The 24,352-nt window shown below is 35.1% G+C and overlaps 2 protein-coding genes across 2 annotated transcripts in view; both read right to left on the reverse strand.

Annotated features, from left to right (window-relative positions):
* The window catches only part of LOC308630232 (uncharacterized protein C8orf88), a 50,645-nt gene extending 50,148 nt beyond the window's left edge, over nt 1–497 (reverse strand). Inside the window, exon 1 of the mRNA XM_081258720.1 lies at nt 378–497. The gene's annotated coding sequence lies outside the window, so the exon portion shown is untranslated. The remainder of the gene's footprint in view (nt 1–377) is intronic.
* An 11,295-nt stretch (nt 498–11,792) lies between these two features.
* The window catches only part of PIP4P2 (phosphatidylinositol-4,5-bisphosphate 4-phosphatase 2), an 83,841-nt gene continuing 71,281 nt past the window's right edge, over nt 11,793–24,352 (reverse strand). The window contains exons 6-7 of the mRNA XM_081258475.1: nt 13,983–14,073; nt 11,793–13,324 (exon numbers count right to left, since the gene is read on the reverse strand). Coding sequence (XP_081114601.1) covers nt 13,181–13,324; nt 13,983–14,073 — 235 coding nt within the window. The 3' untranslated portion in view covers nt 11,793–13,180. The remainder of the gene's footprint in view (nt 13,325–13,982; nt 14,074–24,352) is intronic.

Genomic DNA, 24,352 nt, shown 5'->3' on the forward strand with positions numbered 1-24,352 from the left:
CAAACCATCCCACTACCTAGGACCAGGTCCTGGGACAGCGGGCGATGTGCACTTCCTTTTGGGGGCTTTTTATGTGTTTGTTTTATTTTATCAATATCCCTTCAGCAGTGTAATTCCCTTGGCCACTTGCCCCTCGCCCGGTTTTCCACACCGGTCCCCACCTCTTTCCTTCCGACCTGCTCGCTCCCTTCGCACTCTAAGAACCACCTTGGGGACCCTGTGGAGGCTCTGCCTGATTTGCGCCGACTGACCCCAGAGATTCTCTCCCTCACCTCAACTTCCCCCGTGTCCGCCCTCGTAGACGGCGTCCACCGGCCTCCTCACACCCCGGGGCCTGACTTCTGTCCCCGTATGGCTCGTCATCCCCAGCCACCTACCGCCTTAAGATCCGGGAGGATTACGGGGCAAGCAGCCGCTTCGCGGCGCTCAGTCCTAGACGCCGCGGCCGAGCGCCCGGCTGCCCGTCCGGGAACGACTGCAGCCGCGAGTCCGCTCCAGGCCCTGGGTGGCGGCGAAGGGGGCGGGGCAGACGGCGGCTCCCAGGGGCGTTGGGCGGGCGCGGGGCGGGGCCTCGAGCGCCTGGGGCCCAGAGCGCGGCGTAGCCCGGCGGGAGCAGTACTGTTAAACCGGCGGCGTGCGTTTGCCGGGATGTGCAGGGCGCGAGGGGCGGGCGCAGCGTCTCGGGAGCCGCGCGTGGTGCGGAGGCTTCGCCGAGGTGCTGACAGGCTCGCCCTGGACGGGGCGCGCCCGCATGAACAGCCTTTGGGACCCCAGCCGGCGGTCCTGCTTGCCCGACACGGGGAGGCGCGAGACGAGACGTCTGCGCGTTGCCTGGCGGCGGACTCCAGACAGCGTCTGTGAGCTAGGCCGCCTCTGTGAACGAGGCCTCCCGTGAGCTGACGACTGAGCCCCTCCCGCGTCAGAGCTGCCGGCGGATCCCGCAGGCGCTGGCCGCTGTCCCTGGCCTGAGTCTAAGTGGTGCTAGGATTCGGGCTGTCATGGAATAAGGGAAATGGTTAACTTCAGACAGGAATACATATCTCACACAGACTGCCGTCCTGAAAGGAACAAAATTGGTTGAAGCGACTCCATCTGAATCCAAATCCTTTATTTTTAATTTTCACTTTTATTACTTTACTCAATTTTTCACTGTTATTTTGAGGGTCCCCACTTGGTACTACCACTATACTAGGGGACGTGGAGGCGGAACACGGGTGTAATTACAGGGCTCACAATCTGGTGGGCCCCTGGGCTGGTGAACAAATTCTGTGGGCTGTGCTAAGTATTGCGATAGGGGAATAGATTTAAGTTGGGAGCATAGTGTAAGGAATGCCTAAACTGACCCTTAGGCTTGGAATGTTAGAGCCGTTTTCGGAACAGCTTATGCTTGGTTTCTTCCAGCTGGCTGGAGGAAGAACGCAAGGAAGAAGAGACGGTGCAAAGGGAAAAGAAAACTTGTCTGGCGTACAGTAGTTGGAGTAGGGGAAACAGCAGTGTGGAAAGGAAACAGGAGAAGTGGACATGAATCAAAAGTTTGAATCTTTCATAACTTATCTTTTTGAATATTGGAAGGTTCATTCTCACAGCACTATGGAGGGCAGATTGTGTGTGTGGGGGGGTGTAAGATATAGCAATATTAAACAGACCACAGAAGGCTTCCTTGGGGGTGTCTGCAATAACTCCAATAAAAAATAATGATGTCTGAGATAAGTACTGAAGAAGAAGGGATAGATCTGAGAGATGCTGCTGAAGTGAAATCAATAGTTTTGTGACAGACTGGGTGGAAGGAGTGAATAAGAAGAGAATCTAGGGTGACTCGGGGTTTCTGAATTGGGTGAACAAGTGAATAAGTGGTGATGACATAAGATAGGGAACACAAGAGGCAGAACAGGTTTGAGGAGGGAAATGATGAGTTCAAATTGGGACTTGTAAATATGAGATTATAAAAGAATATTTAAGTTGAGGTTTTCAAACAGCTTTTTTATGTACACACACAAAAAATATGTACCCATACGTATATAACATATACATACACGTTATAGATAAATTGGAACATTAGGAAAGGGATGTTGATTAAGAAAACTTACCCATTCCAGAAAGAAGTATTTAGAAAGAGGACTCAAAAGGCAAGTCACCTGCAAAGGAGGCTGTGTAAAGGCAAAGAAAGCTTGACTGGAATGGGATAACTGAAGATGGAATGCCTCTTTGAATAGGGATCATTTAAGCTAGGCCTGAATGCTGATGTAGAATAGGAAAAAAGGTATTTAGGGAAAGGGAACTGTAGGTATTAATGTCCTGGGGTGAGAAAAAACAAAGTTTAGCATATTTCAGAAACTGATTAAGACCAGTATGGTTGAATAGAAAGCAAGAAAAGAATGCTGAAGATGAGTTTGGAGAGACAGGAAAAGCTGAAATCCTACAGTGTTTTGTAGGCTCCAGTAAGGAGACTGAATTTTATTTTAAGAGCAATGGAAAGCATTGAAGGGTTTAAGTGGGACAGTAATATGGTAGGATTTACCATTTTAAAAGGTGTGGAGTTTCACAATCACTTCCTTGCATAGTCAAGTTACTGCTAGCTATTTAGGTGTAGAAAAGCCTTCCGGCAACATTTTTACCTTCCACTGAGACAGCTCATCTGGCTTCAGACACTGAAGTGCAGGTCAGAGGAGGCATCATGATAAGAACATGTCCTGTGGCATGAAGCACCAGAAGTCTGTGGATAATGAAGTCAGTAAATCCTTTCAACCCCCAGATGTAAAAAATTGTAGGTGTAGGATTCAGTTCTCATTAATCTAGTCAAAATAGAAGTTTTCTTCTTGAGGAATATGTTTAACAATGTAACATATACAATTATATATATATATAACATACAATAAAATTATTTTTTACATATTACTAAATGAAATCAATAGAAATTATGATAAAAAAGTGAGTTGGAAGAAAAAAATTTTTTCAAATAAAACCAAAATCAGTAATCTATTTCAAGGTATAAATACATTTTAAATATAGTTAATAAGCAGACTCCTAATTTTTTGGATAATTGATGAAGAAGAATAAATTATATAAACACATTGAAATTTAAAAAAATCTCTTGTTGATTTGGTAAGAAATATTGGCATCTACAAGGATAATCCAGAACTCATAATATACATCTACAAAAAGAGCTTAACAACAGGTTAGTGAACAAATTAAATACTAATTACACTGCCCAAGAAAATTGAAATGCCCTGAAATCATTGAGCTCACATAAGAAACTCATGACAAGTTTCCCCAAATTTAACAACACTAAAAATTGACACTACAAGTTGTTACTGAAATTAACTTTTCTAAACTTTCAATAATAAAAGTAAATTTTGATTGCCTATCCTGGAGAAAATACCAAATTATTTATTCTCACAAAGAAAATGCACTATAAAATTGTTTTCAAATGAAGAGGCAATCAAAAAACTAAAAACTAAAAATACAGGCAGTTAATTTAAAATATTTTAATGGATTTTTTCATGTTTGTGGTATTTGTCAGCTTTTAAAACTTTTTAATTTGTTGTCATTGCATTGTTTTTCTCATTCTAAATAAATATATACTTTGGTTAAAAAAAAAGGAGGTTTGGAGACTGTATCAAGGAAAATACAAAAGTGGAAATAGGAATCCCAGTTCCCAATTAGAAGGATAATAATTAAGAGTTAAATGTGTCTTACTACTTGTAAGTAGAGGTTTTATTTACAATTGTATTTTCTTAGCTTATTTAACTTTACCTTCACAATACCTTACATTTAGTTAATAAAACCTTGTATGAGCACAAGTAACCTTGTATGAGCACAAGTAACACACACACAAACTGGTTTCTTGTTCTCATGGTAGGTACTGTCAAGTTAGGGTGCAGTTACACAGAGACAATTCCAATTCAATAGCTAATTGTTAAGATAAAGGCACTCAAAGTGTGCCTGTGTGGTTCTAATGAAAGCCTGGGAGTTGGGAAAAGCTGAAGAGGTAGCATTACCTAGTGTTTACCAAATGATCTCCTTACCAACCTCCTGTCAGTATTCTTCCTCTTATTATTCCACAAACATCTACAAAGCATTTTATGGAAGATACACATACACACCCCCCCACATACAGATAATCATTGAAACAATGCATGAAAAGCTATAATAGAGATTTGGCTCCACTCAGCTTAGTTCAGGAAAAAAAAAAAAAAAACAGTTTTGAAAGTCTATGCCTATTATGTGCCAGGCACTGAGGATATAAAAAACAGACTGAAATACGACTAGCATGACTGAGGCACAACTAGTAAGAAGAGAACAATAGTCTAAGAGTACCTATAAACCTGTAAGTAAAACAGAGGGTAGTATATATGACAGAAGTATTTACATGGAATAGAAGTAGTACAAGGAAATAATTCTGTCTGTGGGTGGAAAGGAGGAGAGGAAGGATCATGGAAGAGTTTACAGGGGAGGTAATGCCTAAGCAGGATTTTCAAGGATAGAAAGGAGTTTACCAAGTTAGACAGGGATATTCCTTGCAGGCAGAAGGACATGTCCAAAGGCATATAGAAATAAAACAGAAGTCAATACCAAAAAATATCAGTAATTCAATACTGCAGAAACACAAAATACGAGACACTGCTTGGGTAGTGGTTCAATATTAGGCTAAAGAAGAAGGAAGAGCCTTTTATCTCCCTTATAAGGATGAAGAGAGATGCTGAAGGACTTTAGGTAGGGTATGATAAGATCTTATGTGCATCTAAAAAATAATCACTTAGGTGACTAATGAGGAAAATGGATTGAGGAGAGGTACAGGCAGCAGGCAAGGCAAAAATAGAAGCAGAGGGACCTGTTCATAGCCTTTTACAGGAAATGTTGATGAGAACCACAATTAAGATAGGGAGGAACCATGAAGAGACGTGTACATACTTCAGAGAATAGGGAAAACTGATGGATTGTAGAGGGTGTGAGATGAGAAATTAAAATGGTGATGCCAGTTATCGATTTAGGCAGCCAGATGGATCTCAGAAACAATGAAAAGATATTGTGAGTTCCCTGAGGAGGAATGAGGGAATGGAATGAATCTAGAGTGTTGGTGGAGGAATGGAACAAAGGTAAGAATAGGTGAAATAAGAAAACAACCGCTGTAAGAGGAAGGGGGTCTCTGTGAAAAGTGTGGTAAGGGGCTTTAGGACTAAAGTTTTCATATGGTATCTGTGGGAAATTTGCAGAGAGAGCCGAAGACAGGTAAACAACGTTGAGGTGCAATTGAAGGTGAAGATCAAAAATATGTAGTGGCATTAATCTTTGTGGTTATGGGATTCATTGGTAAATATAGAAGATGACAGATTGGAATAATCAAGAAATTAGAAGTGTTGAAGGTGATATTCAGGAATGGCAGTACAAAAAGAGTCAGAATTTTGGATAGAGGAAGCATATGTTCAGAGAGTGGATATCTGAGTATGAGTTTGGAGATGGAGCGGTTCTAACTATGGGCGCCCAGAGTGCAGCTACAGTGGTGAATAGCAGGTGTGTAATGGAGATGAAGGTCACTGGACTTGAGGGAATCAAAGAAATGAGTCCAGACCAGAGTATTAGAGAGGCCATTCACATTGACATTTAAATCAATGGCATGTGATAAGAATGAAAACCAGATACTGAAGTCTGCATTAATTACGGGGGAGTAAAAGAAGACCTGTGGATGGCAGATGGTAGGCAGAGAGGAACTTTTAAAGGAAGGAGTCATACAGCAGGTGTGTAGGAAGAGGCCAGGAAAAAATAAGGCATTACATAACCTAAGGAATTATCTACAAATCTCCTAAGCTTATTCTTGCTAAATGCTTAATGACTAATGAAAATGTAATACATTTTCGCCAAGATTATTTAAATATCAAATATCTTAAGCCAATGGTGTATTTGGCATAGAGTATCAGACACTGTGGCAAGGCTTTTCAGAAAATTTTATTTAAACACTGGGAACTTACAGTAGTTCTATATCCAAACATTACACATACACATAAGACACTTAAAAACTTCAGAGCAATGTGTGTGATCACTTCCTTTTTAGCAAGTTAACTTAAATGAGTTTCAGTTACATTTACAAAACTGAAAACTCTCTCTGTGGAGGATCAAAGACTCTCACCTGTTAAATTGCAAACTGTACTCAGATATTTAGCCTTACCGAAAAACTTATTTGGGAGGCAGTCCCAAAAGAATATAGGCTTCTCATTTTTGTTTTTCACATGGTATTCCACCTAAGGTCAAACACATGCGCATTTATCAAACATAAAGAACCTTAGTATTTATTTAAATTTGTAACTGAACATGTAAAATTTTAAAAATTAAAAGCCTAAGGCTTCCCTGGTGGCGCAGTGGTTGAAAGTCCGCCTGCTGATGCAGGGCATGCGGGTTCGTGCCCCGGTCCGGGAAGATCCCATATGCCGCGGAGCAGCTGGGCCCGTGAGCCATGGCCGCTGAGCCTGCGCGTCCGGAGCCTGTGCTCCACAACGGGAGAGGCCACAACAGTGAGAGGCCCGTGTACCGCAAAAAAAAAAAAAAAAAAAAAAAAAAACAATTAAAAGCCTTTACAAACTTTTTTTAGCATTTTGTGCTATTTAACAATCATTTTAATAAATATTGCTATTACAAGAAAGATGTTATATTAATTAAAATTCATTGTATGTCAATTTCCTTATATTTAATATGTAATATTCCTACTTATTTCCTATGATTTTGTTAATTATAAAAAAGAAAATAAATACATGTAATAATATTTAAGATAAAATGCTATAAAATTAATAAAGTCTGATATAATAAAATAAAAAATGTTTTTTAAACTAGAGTATTCTATTCTTTGTGAAATGAATACTTAGGACAAATATTTTATTTTCTTCCCAGAGATGAGTTACACACAATGAAGAGCAAGGGGCACAAAAATTCAGAAGTTATTCTCTACAATGCAAAGCACAATAAAATCTCAAGTTGTAGTGGAAAGCAGATAAATTTTGGAGGCAGACAGACTGATTCCAACTGGCTCCATCACATATAAGCTGAGTGACCTTTACTAACACTAAGGATTTTTTCTTCAGTGCTTACTACATAAATATGTACATGTGTACCAAAACCACACTGAATAAATGCAAATTTAGATTTTATAGTAATTTTTGCAGACCATGAACATGGTAGTGGCTGTAGACTTTCATGATTGCATAGAAGCACAAGTATAGCTAGATCAAAAATAAACCAAATCTAAACAAAAGAAATGGTGTTATTACTCAAATACAATCAAAGCTTTTTCTATATTAGAAAATGTGAATGCCAGAGAAAGTGCATGTGAACATGTGTTGTATATAATTTCAGCATGGTTTAGTACAGTGTTTCTCAGAGTCTGACTCAGGAAAAACCAACATCAGAATCATTAGTGCTTGTTTTGAATGCAGATGCCTGTTCTACGCAAAATCTTTTTCAGGTCTATGGGAGTGGCACCTCAATTTCCTCTGGCAAAGCAGAAACAAGAATCCTTGCTTCTTAGGATTTCTGTGAATATTAAATAGCACATGTTGTAAGACTAGCACCATACTTGCCACCTATCATTATTAGGATTCTTTCTTTTCTGCAAAAATGACATATGTATACTCACAAATGACTTGCTCAAGAATACCTGATCATGGTTCTATTTTTCTCTTTTCTAAGAACTAAGCTTTTTTTTTTTTTTTTTTTCTTTCCTACCTTGGACCACAGGGGACAAATAAATCCTTCCTTTTCTGATGAGTGGCTATGTTATATTCTTTCCAATAATGTCTTCCCAGAACTTTCTGTGATCTACTTCTGTACTAGGCACTGGAAGGCTAAGTATAAACTGTCGTAAGTTTGGATGTAGTTAATTAAAAATTTATGGTAATTCATATAAGACTAAGCTTAAATATATAATATGTTAACTTTAAAACTTAAGGTTTTATGGATGAAACTCATTGGTTTGGGTTTTAATAAATTTATTTTAAAACTCCTCAAGAATCAAATGACAACGTAACAAATACTGATGTGATCATCACTTAGCATTCTTATCTGTTTATCAAAAGGAAACTTAACACTTCCTAACTATGAGTTAATCTAGCACAGAAATAAACTAAAAATCATTTATCTTCTATCACTCATAGATAACTATTCTTAATGTTTAGTGCTTAATTTTCCTTAGTTTTTTAAACACATAACATGTAAAATCATTTTTTTAAAGTGAATTATACTCTACATATTGATTTGTGATCTGATTTTGTCCCACAATATTTTGTAAACCATTCCAACTGAACAGATGAAAAATTTCATCATATTTTTAATGACTGCCTGTTGTTTTAAAGTATAGGTGTACCATAATTTATTTCACCTAGTCCACATTATTGCAGTTTTTGACTTTTTTTCTTTTTAACACACATTATAAATAAAAATGTGATAAACATTGTTGTACATATATATTTATTATCTTATCCATAACACCTTTAGGATAAATTCTTAGAGACAGAATAACTAGGTCAAAGAATGTGTGTGTGTATGTGTGTGTGTGTGTGTACTTTCCCATATCTTCAAAATTGCAGGAATATTACTGTTTTTTAACTTTTGTTAATATGGTAGGTGAAATTCTTTTTTCATAGTTTTTAACGTATAGTCTTTCATTATTAGCAAATTTTTTAAAAAGATGTTTATTAATTATTGCATTTCTTCTTTTGTCAATTGCTTTTTCATGTCTTTAGTCTCTTCCCATATTAAAAAAAAAGTAATTCTTTATACTATTTTGAAAAGATCTTCACCAGTTTGTCTTTTGGCTTTACTTATGATTTTTTTTCCTTTAATCATACAATCTATTAATCCTTTCCTATTAATGTTTTTTTTTTAATTGAAGTATAACTGACTTACAATATTTCAGGTGTACAACATGATTCGATATTTTAATACATCACAAAATGATCACCATGATAAATCTAGTTACCACCTATCACCATATTAAGTTATTAAACATTATTTACTATATTCCCTATGTTATACATTACATCCCTATGACTTCTTAATTTTCTAATGGGAAGTTTGTACCTCTTAAACTCCCTCATCTATTTCACCCATCCCCCCACAAACTACATTTTTGTTCTCTGTATCTGTGCATCTATTTCTGCTTTGTTATATTTATTTTGGTTTTTAGACTTCACATATAAGTGAAATGACATGGAATTCGTCTTTCTCTGTCTGACTTATTTCACTTAGCATAATACTCTCTAGATCTATCCATGTTGTCACAAATGGCAAGATTTCATTCTTTTTATGGCTAAGTAATATTCCATTGAATATATATGCCACATCTTCCTTATCCATTCATTTGTTGATAGACACTTAGTTTGCATCCCTGTCCTGGCTATCATAAATAATGCTGGACTGAAAATACTGTTGCCTATACCTTTTGAATTAATATTTTTGTTTCCTCCACAAAAATACCCAGAAGTGAAATTGCAGCAACCTATGGTAGTTCTATTTTTAGTTTTTTTGAGAAACTGTGTTTGACATACTATGGTATCTGTACCAATTTGCATTCATATCAATAGTGCTCAAGGGTTCTCTTTGCTCCACATGCTCACCAACACTTGCTATTTGTTGTCTTTTTTATAATAAACATTCTGACAGATGTGAGGTGATGTCCTGTAGTTTTCCCTCATATTAGTGATGTTGAGCATCTCTTCATATGTCTGTTGACCATCCACATGTCTTCTTTGGAAAAATGTCTATTCAGGTCCTCCACCCAATTTTTAATTTTTTTTTTTTTTTGGTGTTGAGTAGTATGAGGTTTTTTGTATATTTTGGATATTAACCTATTATCAGATATATTGTTTGCTAATATCTTCCCCCATTCAGTAGGTTGCCTTTTGTTCTGTTGTTAGTTTCCTTTGCCATGAAAAAGCTTTTTAGTTTGATGTAGTCTCATTTGTTCATTTTTTATTTTGTTTCCCTTGCCTGAGGGGAAATATCCATAAAAACATTGCTAAGACTGATGTCAAAGAGCATACTGCCTATGTTTTCTTCCAGGAGTTTTATGGTTTGGGGTCTTACATTTAAGTCTTTAATCGATTTTGAGTTTATTTTTGTATGTGGTGTGAGAAAGTAGTCCAGCTTGATTCTTTTGCATCTAGCTGTTCACTATTTATTGAAGAGGCTGTCTTTCCCGATTGTACATTCTTGCCTTCCTTGTTGTAGATTAATTGACCATACATGTGGGTTTATTTCTGGCTCTTGGTTCTGTTTTTTTTTTTTTTTTTGGCTCTTGATTTTTGATTCCATTGATAATGTGTGTCTGTTTTTGTGCCAGCACCATACTGTTTTGATTACTGCAGCTTTGTAGTATAGTTTGAAGTCAGGGAGCATGATATCTCCAGTTTTGTTCTTCTTCTGCAAATTTCTTTTGGCTATTTGGGGTCTTTTGTGTTTCCATACAAATTTTAGAATAATTTGTTCTAGTTCTGTGAAAAATGCCATTGGTATTGTGATAGGGATTACAATGAATTTGTGGTCATTTTAATAGTATTAATTCTTCCAATACATGAGCATGGTATATCTTTTCATTTGTTGTGTTGTCTTCAATTTCTTTCATTAATGTCAGTTTAATGAGTATAGGTCTTTTACCTTCTGTAAGATTGGTTAGATTTAGTCCTAGGTATTTAATTCTTTTTGATGCAATTGTAAATTGACTGTTTTCTTTCTGATAGTTTGTTGTTAGTGTATAAAATTCAACAGATTTCTTTATATTAATTTTGTATCCTGCAATTTACTGAATTCATTTATTCTAGTAGTTTATTGGTGGTGTCTTTAAAATTTTCTATATATATAGTATCATGTCACGGGCAAACAGTGACAGTTTTACTTCTTCCTCTCCAATTTGGATTCATTTTATTTCTTTTTCTTGTCTGATTGATTGCTGTAGCTAGGACTTCCAATACTATGTTGAAAAGAAGTGTGAGAGTGGACATCCTTGTCCTTTTCCTGATCTTTGAGGAAATGCTTTCAGCTTTTTGCTGTTGTGTATGGTGTTGCTGTAGGTTTGTCATATATGGCTTTTATTATGTTGAGGTATGTTCCCTCTATACCCACTTTGTTGAGAGTTTTTATCATAAATGGATATTGAATTTCTTTCTTATTAATATCTGCTTTGGGGTTCTACTTGGAAAGTTTTTCATTAGCATAAGATTATATAAACATTTACCTATACATTCTGGAACAAATGTAAAATCCAGACCCAAGCACATTTAAGAATTTAACATACCAATTCATTCAATCATTTATTCATTCATGCAAGAAGTATCTATTGAACACATATGCACTAGGCATTCTTCTAAATGCTGGAAATAAAGCAGCAAATAAGACCAAGGTTCCTGCTATTATGGAGTTACATTCCAAAAGGAATATAATCATGTAGCATATAATTTAATGTGGGATTTCAAGTTAATGGGGAAAGAATGTATTACTCAATATACAATGCTGCTACAACTGATCAACCATTAAGAAAATAAATAAATTAGATTCTCATTTCATAAATCAAGTGTATTACAAATGGATTAAAAATCTTTATTTTTAAAATAAAAGCATGAGAATACTGGAAAAAAACATAAGCGAATATTATATAAAGGAACATTATATGCATTCTTGAACCTGAAAACTTTAGAGTAAGATCTCAAGGCAATTTTAGAAAAACCTCTTATTTTTAAAAAAATGGAATAGAACAAGGTAATTTTTGAACAATAATCTTTATTAGTATATTTTTAAAGGTACATATAATCCTGAGCAACTGCATTTACACATTTATCATTTACTCTTTGAAATTTACGTGTAATTTGTTCCAAACTCTCTGATGAGTACATTTTTATACTAATTAGGAACATAAATAATTTAAAATATTATTCTTACCCATGGAATAGCCAATTAATTTACTCAGAGCATCTCATTATCTAATTCTACTACTTCAGAAGCTTTAGAATATTACCTCTCAGTTAAACAATTTCTTTTTCAAAACTGCAAAGATGGGCAGTGCAAGAGCTGATTCCTTAAATCCTAGTGAATTCTTAGAAAACTATGTTGCTTTTTGTCTTTGACCTGTATTTTGAATAAATTTGGTAATTATTTCACCAGCTATATTTGAGAAGAATGGTAAAAGTAACTGCATCCCATCTCAATATTTTAGCCAGTGTAAAATGTTACAGGCTCCCTTCACATATAAGTATTCCATAATTATCCCAAAAAGAAAAATTTACCATGATCTAATGAAAAGGACAACCTAATATCGATACATCTTTGTAAATGGTTAAATATTATGAAATATGTTATGTGAAGTACTTCCTTCAGGCTCCATAAAGGAATACATAGAGATGATTAACATTAAATTTCAAAAATCTAGGTCAGAAATTTTATAATTAGTAAATAAAAAATGACAAAAATAAAACACAAAAAGATCCTGTGAAAAGACAAAGACAAAGATCCTGTGATCTTTGAGAAAAAAACATTTACCCAACATATCTCCAGCTGTGGACAAATAAATATTTTTATTCTTGTATTTTAAATTACTAGCAAAATATTATATCTTTCTACAAACAACATAAAACAAGCATACAGTATCTAGAAATGGTATTTATCTGACAAGAATGTCAAGTCTTTGAAGGTACACTAAATTTGTTTTTTCCTGAATAAGGTCACTATGATCTTAGTTAAAGTTACAGTAAGCAGTTCAAGCAAAATGTGTATTGCTTAGATTTTAAAGCAAGCAATTGTGTTACTGTTTAATTAAAATAGAAGTATAAATGTGAAGCTATTATACCAACATTTATAAACACTTCTTGGAAATACAGATCAGCAAGTAATGGAATAACTGATTTAAAAATAATGAAAGGTTGATGTTATATGTAAAATTTGGGGACAAATCAAAAATATATTTAAGAGATGTAAAATAACATGAAGACCAAGTTTTATTATTTGGAGTTTGAAAACTTACCAGCAAAACAACCTATCTGCATATAATGTAGTACAATGAGCATTTGTTCATAAAAGACTCCCAAAGTCTTAAAACTTCATACATAAACCAGAATGAAATCCATTACATAAATGATTTAAAGATGCCAGAGTAGTTTATCCAGAACTGCTAGATACTCTCACCTGCATTACCAAATCATAAACAAGCTTATGCAAAACTGTGTTCTGGATAACTCACTCTTATAGCTCCCCAATAACAAGCTCGGATAAGGCAGATCAAACCTAAGAGATAAGCAACTGCCCAAGAAACATAGGTTGCATGAAATCGTCTTGCAAAACCTTGGGTGCCAACCTAAAATAAAAAGCAATACAAAAATAAAAGGTTAGAAACTGAGAACTTGTGTTGGCTTATGTGCAATTTTTATGAAATATATTCCTAAGATGACAAAACCCCGACAAAATATGAGTTGCTGCATTTGTTGGCTACCACTAACAGAGTAAAATTTAATAAAATGAAATTGCTAGTTACATTAATTATAAACTTTATGAAGTAAACAAAAATTCCATTAAAATATCTTATTTATAAAGGGAATTTAATCTATATAACCCCAATGCCATCCCCATATTGATAATAAATCTCTGTTTCACTTGAATAAAAAGAAGAATGGTTTTTCAGACCTTCGTAGCTGAATGAGTATTGCTTCAGCTTTGGCCATAACAAAATTGGTTCTGGCACTAAATAAAAACAAATGGGCTTTTGTTAAATGGAGGGTAAAATTACCAATGTCAAGGACTTCAGAGGGATCCCAAGACATGATTTCACCTGGATGGGCAAGCTCCAGGCCCATGGATTGGCCTCAGATTGCTCATAGTTTTTCAGAAGCTTCTGGGCCTGGTATGTGAGGGAGGCAGGTTCTTCAGCGATCAGTGAAGGCTGTTTCAGACCTCACCATTTACTACTAATAAAGTTAAGAGGAAAGAATTCTAACAGTGAGTAGAGTAATACTCACAGTTAATCCAACTCCAATGAAAATACATATCATTCCAATGGTAATATATGCACAGCAGCGTCTTCGAGGAAGTGCACTACCCACAGAGGAACTGCAAATTCATGAGAACAAAAAAGAATATTAAATATTTACATGAAGATTCTCCATTTCATCTTTGTAAATACTTATCTATGGCTTTAGTAATACATATACTTCTATTTATTTATTCAACTTGAGAGACAAGAACATACATAATATTTTTAATGAGTGATCTAAATCATACCTGGTGAATTTGTGTGTGAATTATTGTGGCTTTAAACAAAATTCAAGTGTTGGTCATTGACAAAGTCCACAAAAACCCACTATGGTCAATAATAATCAGCCAAGATAAAAATTTATTTCCAAAACAATCTATTCCAGAATGGAAAATCAGTGCTGTCTTACAAATAGAAATTGATATTATTTTTACATTTATAACCATTGCTATATGTTTAGTGTAGAAAATTTGGAAAATAAGAATAAAGAATAGAAAGGAAAAGGAAAATTACCTGTAATTCCACTACCATAAATACTGCTATTTTTCTCCAGCCATTTTTTTACAACTTACCAATTTAGCATAAACATTTTTTTACAACATTAAGTATTCTCAAACTGGAATTCTGATAGATGAATATAACATAATTTAACCAATTCCCTAGTATTGGACACTTTTTTCTTCTTGGAAATAATGCCAGCTAAGTGACATCTAAAAGCATTGTGCTTATTTTTTTTAATGAAAGTATAGTTGATTTATAATGTTGTGTTAATTTCTGCTGTACAGCAAAGTGATTCAGTTATACATATATATACATTCTTTTTTATATTCTTTTCCATTATGGTTTAACACAGGATATTGAATATAGTTCCCTGTGCTACACAGTAGGACCTTGTTGTTTATCCATTCTATATGTAACAGTTTGCTTCTGCTAACCCCAAACTCCCAATCTATCCTTCCCCTCCACCAACTACCTTGGCAATCACAAGTGTGTTTCTGTTTCATAGATAGGTTCATTTGTGTCATATTTTAGATTCCACACATAAGTAATATCATATGGTATTTGTCTTTCTCTTTCTGACTTACTTCACTTAGTATGATAATCACTAGTTGCATCCATGTTGCTGCAAATGGCATTATTTCATTCTTTTTTATGGCTGAGTAGTATTCCATTGTACATATGTACCACATCTGTCGATACACATTTAGGTTGTTTCCATGTCTTGGTTATTGTGAATAGTACAATGAATATAGGAGTGCATGTATCTTTTTGAATTATAGTTTTGTCTGTACATATGCCCAGGAGTGGGATTGCTGGATCATATGGCAACTCTATTTTTAGTTTTTTGAGAACCTCCATACTGTTTTCCACAATGGCTGCACCAACTTACATTCCCACCAACAGTGTAGGAGGCTTCCCTTTTCTCCACACCCTCTCCAGCATTTATTTGTAGACTTTTTAATGATGGCCATTCTGACAGGCATGAGGTGGTACCTTATTGTAGTTTTGATTTGCATTTCTTTAATAATTAGTGACATTGAGCATCTTTTCACGTGCCTGTTGGCTATCTGTATGTCTTCTTTGGAAAAATGTCTATTTAGCTCTTCTGCCCATTTTTCAATTTGAGTTTTTTGTGTTTTTGTTGTTGAGTTGTATGAGCTGTTTGTATATCTTGGAAATTAAGCCCTTATCAGTCACATCATTTGCAAATATTTTCTCCCAGTCTGTGGGAAAAAATATTCCTTTATGGTTTCCTTTGCTGTACAAAAGCTTGTAGGTTTGGTTAGTCCAATTTGTTTATTTTTGCTTTTACTTCTATTGACTTGGGAGACTGACCTAAGAAAATATTGGTACAATTTATGTTAGAGAATGCTTTGTCCCTGTACTATTCTAGGAGTTTTACAGTGTCATATCTTATGTTTAAGTCTTTAAGCCATTTTGAGCTTATGTTTGTGTATGGTGTGAGAGTGTGTTCTAACTTCACTGATTTACAGGCAGCTGTCCAAATTTCCCAACACCCCTTGCTAAAGAGACTTTTTACCTATTATATATTCTTGCCTCCTTTGTCAAAGATTAATTGACCATAGGTGTGTGGGTTTATTTCTGGGCTCTCTATTCTGTTCCATTGATCCATATGTCTGTTTTTGTGCCAGTATCATGCTGTTTTGATTACTGTAGCTTTGTAGTATTGCCTGAAGTCTGAGATGGTTATGCCTCCAGCTTTGTTCTTTTTCTTCAGGATTGCTTTGGCAATTCTGGGTCTTTTATGGTTCCATATGAATTTTAGGATTATTTGTTCTAGCTCTGTGAAGAAGGTCATGGGTAATTTGATAGGGATCACATTAAATCTGTAGATTGCTTTGGGTAGTATGGCCATTTTAACAATATTAATTCTTCCCATTGTGCTTATTTTTCATTGTTTTCTTATGATAAATTTTTAGAATCAGAATTACAAAATTAAAGAAAGAGATTAAACTTTTAAAAATCTTTTAATACATACTGCAAGAAGCCTATGGGAAACTCATAACATATATTTCTCAATTGAAATTCCAAATCCAATAGTTTTCAGTTCTCTCTACCTCTAATTTTTTAAATTTTCAAAATGATAAAAGTATAGCAAAGATAAAAAAGCCAATTGGCACTTTCTTCTCTTCCTAAATAAACATATAGTAACACATATCATATATCACACATTGTGTTAGTGGATGATATAATTACTGATTTGTTTGTGTATGACCAGTGTCCACATTATGCCTACCACATGGTAAATTACTCATGGAATGTCTATTGAATAAATGAAACACAGAAATGCATCACTTACTAGGCATAATTTAGAAGTGTGCTATTCCAAAAGGTTAATTTTGCATAACAGAAAATAGCTTCAAGTCCCAAATATTTTTTAAAATTGATGAATATTATTGCAAATATGTATCATAAAAATTCCTGAATACTTGAACAAAAACAGAAACATGTGGATGACCTAGGGGGTCATCATTAATTGCAGTAGTGTACAACCTGCTATCTGGAGTTATTAGGGCATCTGTGATTCATTGCCTTTATGTTACATTTAGCCTTAGACTGCTTTTAGTTTTAATAACTATGTCTGCATTTGGTGATTTTTCCTGCCTTATATCTCACAGCTGGCCACCATTTCTCATTTACCTATGTATCTGCCTCTGGCAGTCTAATCTACCATGGATTAGAAGGCAACTAAATTTGCTAGAATATACTCAATAAGTCAAAAGGTTCTAAGTGAATACCAGAGCAGGTTTTCTGTGAGCCAAAGGAACACACTTTAGGATATTAATTTCAGTGCATGAATTCTATTTTGAAAACCCATGCTCATTTTTCATCACTCAACTTAAATAGTCACTACCTCTGGAAAATCTTCCCAGGAAAGAAATAACGTACTGCTACTCTACAACCAAAGTGCCATCTTATCATAGGGAGAAGGCAATGACAAAAGCACCTATCACATGCATAATAAAATCTTATACATTTAATACAAATATGGTATCTGTATGCAATATATAGTATTGTTTTGCAAGTGTTAAAACTTTACACATGCATGTGTTAAACTGTATGCTTCTGTGACTTGCTTTTTTTCCCTCAGTACTCTACATGAGACTCTTCCATAGTCATATGTGGAAACTTACTTCATTCATTTGCAAAATTATTTTCCATTATATGGAATAATACAGCTTACTCATTCTCCCTGTTGATGGACAGTCAGGGTTTTCTTTTGTTTTGTTTTAAATGTTTTTGCTATTATAACACGGCTACTTTGAATTCGCTTTTACATGTTTCCTTATGTATATATACAGGAATTTCTCAAACATATACCTAGGAATAGAATTGCTGGGTAGTACTGTAGACATGTTTTTAATTTTAACAAATGCTAAATTTATATCCCCACCAACACTATTTGAGAGCTTCCACCACTCCACCTACATCCTCATTGACCCTTCAACACTTGGTATTGTTCTCATGTTTGACAATTTCACGAGTGTGAATGGTATTTCATTGTGATTTTATTATGTATATCCATAATCTGCAGGAGGTTGGACATCTTTTCAAATGCAGGTTGACTACTGGTTTTCTTTTTCTATTAATTGCTTGTTCATACCTATTGTCTCTGTCTTGGGCTGTCTTTAACTTACTGATTCATAGATGACATTTATATAATCTGCATACTATTCCATGCAGCTATATATACTGAACATATCTTCTTATAGTCTGTTTTTATAAATTCAACTTTAATAACATATTTTGATCATGAGTATTTACTAATGATACCAATGTAACACAAAGTACTTCTAATATAGTCAAAGCTATCAATCTTTTCCTTTAAGGTTCATACTTTTTTATGCCTTGTCTAGGAAATTCTTTCCTACTTCTGTCATAAAAATACTTTTCTATCTTTTCTTCTAAAAGTATTACAATTTTGCTTTTTGTATTACCAACTACAAATTGGCACTTGCCATCTACCTCTACAAGGATTAAATCATGAGCCACTGCAGCTGCTGACCTTCAACATCCCCTGAAAGGAGTTCAGGGTGGAGTTCAGGAATGAGGCACTTTGTGCTCTGGGAAAAACTGGCAGAACAGGTCTTCAGATATTTAGATATTTTCAGGAGATTTTATGAGCCCAATTCTTGTATCTCCTTGTATCTAGAAAAGCACTAAAATCCTTCATGGTGATGTCTGCTCCTTGTGACTAGTGGTAATCTTCATGAGACTAGCAGCAACCTCCTGCAAAAAATATGTGCTTGCCTGCATGTACTCACCCTTTGCCAAAATTGCATTATACTGACCTTCCCCCCTCCCTCTTTGGAGCAGTTTCTCAGGGCTATCGGAAATGCAGTCTCCCGGGCTATAGTCCTCATTATGCCCCCAATAAAACCTCACAACTCTCACATTGTGCATTTTTTTTTCAGTCAGTAGTATTTATGTCGATCTACAAGAGCAGATTCCTTATAATTATCTATTTTTATTTTACATATTTCAAAGTTAGATTATCTGTTTCACTCAAGTTCAAAATTAATATTTCTGATGAAGTGACCATAATGATAATAATTTTTTTTACATCTGTTCTATGATTGCCATTGACTCAATATGGTAACAAGTCTTCTGCTACAGTTGCCTTTTCCAAGCAATTGGAGGAAGGGAGAGAAAAGGAGGCCAAGCAGTTTTTGTCTTTAAGGAGAGTATCAGGAAGATGTATTCATCAATTTGTTCATATTCCATTGGCCCTAACATAAACACATGGTCACAGCTATCTGCAAGAGAGGTTAGGAAATGCAGTCTCCAGCTGGGTAGCCATTAAGACTGACAGTTCTACTGCAAGGAAAAAGAGAACAGCAGTCTTTGCTATTTTAACTAATATTACTATTGCTATTTTATTGTTGGTTAGTGTTTGCCTGGTAAATCTTTCATTTTGGTTAGTGTTTCATGGTTTCACCTTTTACTTTCATTCTATTTCTCATATTTCATGTGTTTCTTCTTCAAATTGCATACAGGTGTACTTAAATCTAGTCTGATAATTTCTCACAAGTTTTATTGACAAGTTTTGTCTAATTATATATATTCTGACAACTAATATATTTTGATTATCCCTTCTACTGTATTTTGGCTTTCTATTGTTTCTCTATCTGCTTTTCTACTCCCTTTTCTGGACTTCTTTTGTATTGACTATGATTCTTTTATTTAATTTTCTACTTACTATTTACAATTTATTTTTATTCATTTAGCAGTTGCACTTAAATTTTTAATATGCATACTTTTTAAAAACTAAAACCATTTGGTAAATCTATCTTCCCAATAAATGCAAAGATCTTAGAAACTTTAACTCTAAACATTCCACTCCCATCTTACATGTTCTTGCTCTTCAATATTTCAGTTCAATTCTTTTATCTATCTATCTGTTTATTTATTTATTTATTTATTTTTGGCTGTATTGGGTCTTTGTTGCTGCAATGCAGGCTTTCTCTAGTTGAGGCAAGCAGGGGTTACTCTTTGTTACAGTGCATGGACTTCTCATTGCAGTGGCTTCTCTTGTTGTGGAGCATAGGCTCTAGGGGGCACATGCGGGCTTCAACAGTTGTGGCACGTGAGCTCAGCAGTTGTGGCTCATGGGTTTAGTTGCTCCACATGTGGGATCTTCCTGGACCAGGGCTTGAACTTGTGTCCCCTGCATTGGCAGGTGGATTCTTAACCACTGTGCCACTAGGGAAGTCCCAATATTTCAATTCAATTCTATTTTTGTTTCTCCAAATTTGTTAGCATTAATACTATTACTGTTATGTTTTTGGTATTTTATATAGTTAGTGTTCCTGATGAATGTTTAGAATTTCTTGGTTTATACTTTCTTTATTCTTGCAGAGCGGAAATTTCTTCAAGGATATTTTCCCTAAATTCATCTTTTATCAATTTTTTAGTGAGGGTATCAGAATGGTAACCACTCTGTTTTGGTTGTTACTGCTGGTTAGTTGGCTCTGCATCTGCACATATCTTTATTTTACCTTCATTAGTCTGTGATGGTTTAGACACTTTGACAGTTAATTTCTCTTAGAACTTTGAAGTATTTTTAAACTTTTTGGCTTCCATTGTTGCAGTTGAGACGTTTGCTGCTATCCTTTTCATACTAAAAATCTGACGTTTCTGTCTCTGCTTTTAATATGTTCTATTTATTTTAGGTTGTCTGCAATCTCACAATAACATATTTGTTTATTCTGCTTGGATTTCATTGTTCCTTTTGAATCTACAGGTTCATATCTTTCATAGATCTGAAAATCCTTAGGGATTATCTTTTCAAAATGCCTCTATCCCATTCTCTAGTTTTTCCTTCTAGATCAGAAATATATCAGATGCTCTTATATATATTTATTTTAATATTATTTTCATCTTTGTCTCTCTGACAGATTCTAGGTAATTTACTTTACTCTATCTTCCAATCCACAACTTTAGTTGTCAACTTAATCTGATCTGCTGTTTAGCTTGTTCCACTCTATTTTCATTTCTGTAATTTTTAATTTCAAAACCTGCCTGCTTATTGTTTGGGTTAATTCATTTTTTATTTTTAAACAATTGTAGGCTCAAAAGCAGTTATAAGAAATAATACAGAGCACTCTCATTCATCCTTTACCCAATTTCCCCCAGTGATAACATCTTCCAAACTACAGTACAGTATTATAACCAGCGTATTGACATTAATACAATCCAATGATATTCATATTTCCTGTTTTACTTATATTCATTTGTGTGCATGTGTATATTTAATTCTGTACAATTTATCCCATGTGGAGGTTAATGTACCCACCACCACAGTTAAGATACAGAAGAGTTCCATCACTGCAAGGATCCTTTTATAACCACACTCACCTCCCTCTTGCCTACCCACCCCCTGTACTCACCACATCATGCACCTGTTCTCCATTCCTAAAATTTTGTCATTTCAAAACTGTTATATAAAAGGAATCATGCTGTAGGCCACCTTGTGTGACTGGTTTTCACTCAGCATAAATTCCCAAAGATTCACCCAAACGGTTGCATGGATGAACTATTGTTCATTCCTTTGACTGTTGAATAGTATGTCAAGGTCTAGATAAATCAGTTTGTTTAACAATTCAGCCACAGAAAGACATATAGGTTGTTTCTAGTTTCAGGCTATTAAGAATAAAGTTGCTATGAACATTCATGTACAGATTTTTGTATGTGCCCAGGTCGTTTCTTATAGACTCTTATCTGTCTTCTCTTATTTCTATTTAAAAAAAAAAATTTTTTTTAGACATGGTTGTAACATATCCTATATCTAACATTATAATATCTGAACTTCCTAGAAGTCTAATTATGCTGTTTGTTATCAATGCCAATTCTGCTTATTGTATCTTGTTTCCTCATGTTGGTATTTTTGTTGAGAACTTATTTTGACAAACCTTAATATAAGAAATCCTAGCAGGCATGGTTTAGGAATGTCTTCATCCACAGAGAATTTTCATTTGCCTTTCCCAGGCTCCCTAGAATGATACCAATCTTAAACTACTTTAAAATGATTTCTGAGACTGGGTTTTCTTAGACCATATAAACCAGGTAAAATATAAATCTGAAATTCACTGTTCTTATAAAAATTTCCATTTGTATTCTTCCTTTTCTGGTGGGCATTTTCCTTGACCTACTCTATTCATGAAGAATAGTCCTTTATTGGGGGTGGAGAGGGATGGTGTTCCAACTCTCCACCTTCTGCAAGATCAAGGCCTTCTCTCTCATTCTTCATTTGAACACTGAAACCCAAGTATCTGGGTCCCTAGTATTGGTAAATACCTTTAAGACAGCCCTGGTGGTCATTTGCTCTCCAGTTTTGTTCCCTGGGGATTTTCTTAACTTTCATATGAGCTGAACAATGCATTTGAAATGATATTTGTAATGGTTAACTAGTCTTTCATATTACTGGATGTGAAAGTCAAGAGCCTCTAATATACAAAACTGTGGACACTGAATATCCAAGAGGAAAAGATCATGCAAGGTTTCTCAAACATCTGATTATTCACCCTTCAAGTTATTTACCTTCCCCTTCATAACACTCCCCTGTGAAACACTAGCATTGTGAAGGACACCTGGAAAATAAAGATGGTGCCAAGCAGTGTTATTTAAGCACAATTTTCAGATGAGGTAGCCAGGGAAGGCTTTATTAGGTGAAACTTAAGGGCAGAGTAAGATGTGAATAGGTGGGAGTGTAAGTCATCTTAGCTGCTAACAGTAGCATTGTTCAGCCAGAAAAAAAAATACTTTTGTTCAAGAAACAAGCAGCAAAATAACCTTTCTTCCGGAGAAGGTTTCTGTAAGTGAGTAAAATTAAAGGGATTTTCAGCTAATTTGTGAGGTTAAGTAGTTATTTTCCAGGTAAATAGGAATGAGAAAGGGATGAGCCAGGTCACTCCAGGCCTAGCAGGAAATTAAGGGACCAAAGCAATAAACTCTATTGTATATTTATGGAAGTAGAAGAATTTGTTGAGGCTGGTGGTGTGTGTAGAGGTAGAAGAAAATATAATAAAGATACTACTAGAGAAGTTAGGCAAATATCTAAACTTGGAGGGTCGTATAAATCTTGATAAGAAGTTTAGAGTTTGATTTTTGATTTTAGGCAATGGGCCTGTAATAATCTATATGGTGCATTTATGTCAATAAGTATAAAATATCTTTCCTTAGCATACTTCATATGGCACTAATAGAAAAACCTAAAATAACAATTGCAATGGCACCTCCTTGGGTTGTGCAATATACAACCTGCAGAGATGTATGCTATAGCCATGAATTTGGGAGCTACTAAAAGGTTTGAAGCCAGAGAGTTTGAAATCATATTTTCACTAGGAGACCTTTACTCTAATAAACTGCAAGAGAACTATAAGGCTGAAGACCAAGAGATAAATTAGAAAGCTATTGCAGTAGTCCTGGTGAGAGATCCTGAATGCTTGAACTATATATAATAGAAATAGTAAGAATAAGATAACAGAATTGAAATGTCAAGAGACAGAATTGACAGGACCTGTTTCCATTTGGATATTGTGAATAAAGATACACTCAGATTTCTGGCTTGGTCAGCTGAGCAGATAGCAAAACATTCATTAATGTAAGTTATTCATCAATATTCACGGGCGATTAGTTTGCAGAGTGGGGTGGGCAAGTTGGATATATTCTGTTTGAGATGCCTATGGGACACCAGGTTGAAATAACTACAGGCAAATAGTGAATACAGATTGTATATTTACATCTGAAGGTCTGAAGAGAGATCTGGGGTGATTTAATGGTATATTGGTTGTGATTTAGTGGCATATAAATGAAATAAAAACATATGAGAAAGCACAGATATATTGTGATTAGGTTCCAATCCTGGAGAATAGCAATATTTAATGACTTGGAAGAGGAAGTGGAGACAAGAAAGGAGATAGCAAATGAATGTTCTGAGAAGTGGGAGAAAATCAGGAGAAAGTGATGTCTGAAACCAAAAGAAGAACAAATTTTAAGGAAAAAAAAACAGGGTAATCAACAGAACCAAATACTAAAGAGAAAACAAGAAAATGAAGATTGAACAGATCTATTAAAATTTGCAAGTGGGGAGAGCAATCAAGATGGCAAAGTACTCAGACGTGAAGCTCACCCTCTCTCACAAATACAACAAAAGTATATCTATACATGGAATGATTCTCACAGAATATCTACTGAATGCTGGCAGAAAACCTCAAACTGCTGAAAGGGCAAAGAAAATCTCCATGTAACCAGGTGGGAAAAAAGAAAACAGAAAAAAAAAATGAAAAATGAAAATGAAAATGAAAAAGGAATCAGGACCAGACCTGTGCCCCT

Source organism: Mesoplodon bidens (genome assembly GCF_964165515.1).
Source record: "Mesoplodon bidens genome assembly, chromosome: 16".
NCBI lineage: Eukaryota > Metazoa > Chordata > Mammalia > Artiodactyla > Ziphiidae > Mesoplodon > Mesoplodon bidens.